This window comes from Leishmania martiniquensis, chromosome 10 (genome assembly GCF_017916325.1).
Source record: "Leishmania martiniquensis isolate LSCM1 chromosome 10, whole genome shotgun sequence".
Taxonomy (NCBI): domain Eukaryota; phylum Euglenozoa; class Kinetoplastea; order Trypanosomatida; family Trypanosomatidae; genus Leishmania; species Leishmania martiniquensis.
In genome coordinates, this window is record NC_090145.1 from 300,516 (window position 1) to 306,587 (window position 6,072).

A 6,072-nucleotide genomic window follows, 5' to 3' on the forward strand; every position below is an offset into this window, starting at 1 on the left:
CGAGCCCCTCGTTGCCCTGCGCCTTGCGAGCTCCTCGGCGCGGCGCCTTTGCGGCTGCCTCGTGGCACGGCTCCCCATCCATCGGCACGTGCGGCACACCAGCAGCGCGTGTGCGTGCGCCCCCATCCCTCGGCATGGTGTGCCCCCCTGCCCGATGCTTCGCACGCCCGCCCCTGACCGACCCCCACATGCGTACACCGGCACCTCCCCCTCTCTCGCCCCTGCGCCCTCCCTCCCCCACTCGCACAGACACACACGCACAGCTATCGCACACGCACCAGCGCACACCACTGCCTCCCGCCCTCCCCCGCACCCCCGCAGCCTTCCACATGTCGGCCAGCATCGCCCACGCCGCCGCGCGCCTGGTGTGCCTCGCGGCAGCCGCCGTCGCCATCGCGGTGTCGGCGGCTGCCGTGTGCGCGCAGGCCGCTGGGCACCGCTGCATCCACGACGCTGTGCAGGACCTCGTGCTGAGGTCGGCGGCGCAGCAGGGCAGCGGCCCTGCCGCCTTGTCGGCGATGGGCCTGCCTCGCGTGTCCCTCGCCCCCAGCAACGACGCGGGCGCCGCCGGCCTCGCGGCGGCGAACAGCATGCCGACGAGCCCCCCGCGTGCCCGTGGCTGGGGGCCCGTACGCATCTTTGTCTCTACTTACGGCCTCACAGACCCCTTCTATTACTGCAGGGAGGTGGGGCAGGTCGTCACCAACCACAGTGGGGGCGTGGCCATCTGTAAGGAGGAGGACATCCTGACGGAGCAGAAGCGAAATGCCCTCAATGCTTACCTGGATGCGGCCGTGAAGATGCACAGTGACAGGCTGCACGTGGATCAGCTGGTACGGGAGATACTGCGGGTAGGTGTAATGGTGGGGCCTGTGTGCAGCACCTTCAAGGTGCCACCGGAGCACCAGGCGGAGGGCATACCGGGCTACGACTTCGTGCTGTACGTCGGCGCTACCCCAGCGGCAGGCGACATCGAGGCGTTTGCCGCAGTGTGCCAGACCTTACCGGATGGCCGCCCTGCCGTCGGTGTCATGAACGTCGCCCCTGCCCGCATCACGACACCCGGCAGCCGGCACATGAAACGTGTCGTGACACACGAGCTGACACACGCGCTCGGCTTCGGTAAGTTGTTTTTCCAGGAAAAACATCTCATTGTGATGGTTCCAGGAGGCCGTGGCAGAGGCTCCCCAGTGCCGGTGCTGAAAGGCCCCACGGTGGTGCAGAGGGCGCAGGAGCATTACGGCTGCAGGGATCTGCAGCATGTGGAGCTGGAGAACTTGGGGCCGTCGAACACGGTGGGCTCACACTGGAAGATGCGGAGCATGAAGGACGAGCTCATGGGGCCCATCACTATTGCCGGGTACTACACGAACCTGACCCTGGGTGCTCTCAACGACCTCGGCTACTACAGGGCGAACTTCGGCCTCGGGGAGGAGATGAAGTGGGGCAGGGGGGCCGGCTGCGACTTGTTCACCGAGAAGTGCATGGAGAGGAACATCACCAAGTGGCCGGAGATGTTCTGCAACGACAGTGCGCCGGAGCTGCGGTGCCCCACCGACCGTCTCGCTCTCGGCCAGTGCCAGATCATCACCTACACGGGCGCGTTACCGCTGCAGTATCAGTACTTCGATCGGCCAAACCTCGGCGGCCGCCTGAACTTCATGGACTTCTGCCCATTTGTGAACGGTCTTGGCAATGCCCTTTGCACGCAGGACCCAGCAAAGGCGCCCGGTCCTTTGAAGCTGTTCAACGTCTTCTCGGAGCTCTCACGCTGCATCGATGGCGCGTTCAAACCGAAGAACGTCCGAATCCCCGTGAATAAATTCAGCGGCCTCTGCGCCAGCGTGCTGTGCGACCCACCAACCAAGACGTACAAAATACGGGTGGCCGGCAGCGACCGGAACGTCCCCTGCCGGGACCGGCAGAGAATCCTTCTTGGCCCGTTGACCGATCAATTTGAGGCGGGAGGCTACTTGGACTGCCCGCCTTTCGTGGAGGTGTGCCAGGGGAACAACCTCGCCGCCGTCGCCTCCGACGCTGGAGAGGGGACGGGCAGCGGCGCTGGGGACACTGCGGCGCTTCAGCTGTAGCCGCGACGGATGGCTGCACCGCCCCCGACACGGCTGACGCTGTTGTGGTGGCTGCTTGCCGCACTCCTGTCGCGAGTGGAGACCACCCGCTGGCTCGAGGCGGTAGCGCCTAGAGGCGCGTCCGTGGATGCACCGATGCTCCCCTTACTCTGCGGCTACCGATACCGACGTGCAGCACGCGTTCAGGCACGGCCACTGTGCTGCGGGCTGTGGCAGAAGACGCCCGCCTCGTCCTCCTCTCTTTAGCGCCCCCTGCCGGCTATGTGGGGCGTTACGCGGGTGAGCAGGATGCCCCTCTGCTGATGACGGTCGCCACGACACGCGTGATCAGCAGGGTGTCCGGCGCTGCCCTCAATGCACCTCCCCCTCTGCCCGCACAGGCCCGATTGCTGTCGCTGTCGCCCCCGCCTCGCCCCTGTGCTCGCGGCCTCTGCGGACGGCGTGCAGCAAACGTGCGCGGCCCTATGCGGCCGTCTCCCTCCCTCTCTCCGCTTCCCTCTGCACACACGTTCGCCTGCGCGTGGGCGGCACGGCAGTCAGGCCGGCGCGCTTCCAAAACTGCTCTCACCATCTTCTCTGTATGTGTGTGCGTGTTTCTTCTCTCCTCTTCACTTCTGTCCCCCTCCCCATGCCGTGCGTGTGCGTGTGCGTGGGGAGCCCTCTCATCGGCATGCTGTGGCAGCGCCTCTGTGGTCCCCCCGCGTGTGTGTGTGTGTGTGTGTGTGCGGAGGGGGCCCTCGACGGCGGCTGCACGGCTGTCGGGAGGGGCGTGCGATCGGCTCTTTTGTCTTTTGTGTGTGTGTGCGCTCTCCTCTCCTCTTCGCTTTGCCCATTTGTGTTCCCTTCGCCCTTTTCGTTTCCTTTCGTGCGAGCGACTCTGTCTGCCTGTGTGCGTGTCTGTGTGTGTCTCAGTGGGAGTGGACGGGTGGTCAGTGCGCGCATCCACACACGCATGCACACGCACGCACAGGCAGGCATACACACATATATACACTCATATATAAATATATATACGAATACACATATTTGCTGCATTGCCTCTCCCCTTTTCTGCCTCTCTTTTGGGTGTGTGTGTGCGCTGTCGCCCTCACCCGTTGTGTGTGCTGTTCTCTTCTCATCTCTGTTTGTGCTTTCCTTACGTTGGGCGCTTATCCTCACTCGGAGGGGGGACGGGGTGGCATGCGTGGAAGGGCGGTGCCGGGGCTGTGTGTGCGTGTGTGCGCTGAGGAGGGAGGCGAGGAGGGCGGTGCTGTCCCTCCCCTCGCTCGGCCGCCCGTGCGCTCCCTCGCAGCCTCCGCTGCCTACGCCATCCGGCCCTCCCCTCCCCCTTCTGTGTCTCTCTTCTACGCAGTCGCCCTTCGTCTGTGTGTGTGTTGACGTCGAGCTCGCTGCCGTGCACTCCTCTGTGACCGACTTCGCTTAGCGCTTTGCCCATTTGTGTTCCCTTCGCCCTTTTCGTTTCCTCCCGTGCGAGCGACTGTCTGCCTGTGTGCGTGTGTGTCTCAGTGGGAGTGGATGGGTGGTCAGTGCGTGCCCCCACTCACGCACTCAGTCACGCACACACGCACACAGACATATACATATATCAATTTACGAACAGCTTATATATGCATGTATGCTGAGACCTCTTCTTCACTATTCTGTGGGCTGCAGAGAATGTGCCACGCCGCTGCCGCCGTGGCCCCGGCGCCGGTGCGGAGGCGCTGTCGCGTGCGGTGCGGCCTGGAGAGCTGCGGCTGGCACGCGGTCGCTGCCCCTCACCGAGTGACAGCCGCCCTCCCCACCTCGCCTTGACTGTCCCTTCTACCTGGCATGGTGGCCGCGGCCCGTCTCCCCCGCGCGCTCGCATTGGAAGGGCCACTCCGCGTCGTGCGCGGCAGCGCCGTGGGGCGTGCTGCTGGCCTCGTGGCGGTGCTAGTGTAGGGGCGGCAGCCGTCCGCGGGTGCTTGACGCGCGCGCGCGTGGGTGCTGCTGTGCCACGCCAGGCTGAGGGCGGCGGTGTGTGTGCTCGCCCAGTGACGGGGAGGCGCCTGCCGGACGGAGCGCTGCCGCGGACAGCGGAGAAGAGAAAACGAACCGATGCAGCGTACCTCCAGCCGTGCCGCCCTCAGCGCTTGGTGGAGCGCCTGATCACCTCGACTGCATGAGGGGAGCGCGCTCGCCATTATGTGTGTGAGGGCCCGAGGAGGGCGGCAGAGGCGCCTCGGTCTGCTACTGCTGCGCTGACTGCACGTAGGGGCGGCTCGTCCGTGATGCCTGCGCCACCGGCTGCCCATCGCCCACTCGAGTGTGGCCGCGAGCCCCTCGTTGCCCTGCGCCTTGCGAGCTCCTCGGCGCGGCGCCTTTGCGGCTGCCTCGTGGCACGGCTCCCCTTCCATCGGCACGTGCGGCACACCAGCAGCGCGTGTGCGTGCGCCCCCATCCCTCGGCATGGTGTGCCCCCCTGCCCGATGCTTCGCACGCCCGCCCCTGACCGACCCCCACATGCGTACACCGGCACCTCCCCCTCTCTCGCCCCTGCGCCCTCCCTCCCCCACTCGCACAGACACACACACAGGTATCGCACACGCACCAGCGCACACCACTGCCTCCCGCCCTCCCCCGCACCCCCGCAGCCCTCCACATGTCGGCCAGCATCGCCCACGCCGCCGCGCGCCTGGTGTGCCTCGCGGCAGCAGCCGTCGCCATCGCGGTGTCGGCGGCTGCCGTGTGCGTGCAGGCCGCTGGGCACCGCTGCATCCACGACGCTGTGCAGGACCTCGTGCTGAGGTCGGCGGCGCAGCAGGGCAGCGGCCCTGCCGCCTTGTCGGCGATGGGCCTGCCTCGCGTGTCCCTCGCCCCCAGCAACGACGCGGGCGCCGCCGGCCTCGCGGCGGCGAACAGCATGCCGACGAGCCCCCCGCGTGCCCGTGGCTGGGGGTCCATACGCATACGTGTCTTCACTGAGGACCTCACCGACCCCACCTACCACTGCAGGAACGTCGGGGACGTCGTCACCAACCACAGTGGAGGCTACGTCACCTGCAGAGCGCAGGACATCCTGACGGGCGCCAAGTGCGAGACGCTCCTCAGTTACCTGAATACGGCCGTGAAGCTGCACGCTGAGAGGGTGATGGTGAAGCGGCTGACGCAATCGATTTTGGTGCGTTTATTGAACCCCCCAGTCTGCAGCACCTTTAAGGTGCCCTATGAGCACCACACGCAGGGCGTACCTAACGCCGACCTCGTGATGTATGTCGGTTCGACACCGACGGAAGGCGATGTCGGGGCGTGGGGGACTGTGTGCGAGGCCTTACCAAACAACGGCCGCCCCGTCATCGGTGTCATGAACGTTCCCACTTTCAGCATCACGACACCCGGTGACCACGTTAAGGTGCGGATGGCGCTGCACGAGATGCTGCGCACGCTCGGCTTCACGAAATATGGCTTTGACAGGGCACACATTGATGGCACCGCTGAAGGAGGCCGTGGCCGGAGATTCCAAGTGCCGGTGCTGACAGGCCCCATGGCGAGGCAGAAGGCGGGTGAGCACTTTGGCTGCTCCACTCTGGAGCATGTGGAGCTGGAGGACAGGGGGCCGCCGAACACGGTCGGCGCGCACTTCAAGATGCGTAACTACAAGGATGATCTCATGGCGCCCATCACCGGTGGCGGGTACTACACGAACCTGCCCCTGGGTGCTCTCAACGACCTCGACTACTACAGGGCGAACTTCGGCCTCGGGGAGGAGATGAAGTGGGGCAGGAACGCCGGCTGCGACTTGTTCACCGAGAAGTGCATGGAGAGGAACATCACCAAGTGGCCGGGGATGTTCTGCAACGACAGTACGCCGGAGGTGCGGTGCACTAGTGACCGTCTATCTCTTGCCCAATGTCAGATACGGCGCTATAATCTCCCGCTGCCCGATTATTATCAGTACTTCGATCGGCCAAACCTCGGCGGCAGCTCACCGTATATGGACTTCTGCCCATATAGAACACCG

The 6,072-nt window shown here is 65.4% G+C and overlaps 1 protein-coding gene across 1 annotated transcript; it reads left to right on the top strand.

Annotated features, from left to right (window-relative positions):
- Positions 1-329: 329 nt before the first annotated feature.
- On the top strand, positions 330-2,090 carry LSCM1_07044 (uncharacterized protein; the record flags this gene model as incomplete). The annotated part of the gene is made up of 1 exon (XM_067324434.1): positions 330-2,090. The coding sequence occupies one exon, from the start codon at positions 330-332 to the stop codon at positions 2,088-2,090; it is 1,761 nt and encodes a 586-aa protein (XP_067180638.1).
- Between the last annotated feature and the right edge of the window lie 3,982 nt (positions 2,091-6,072).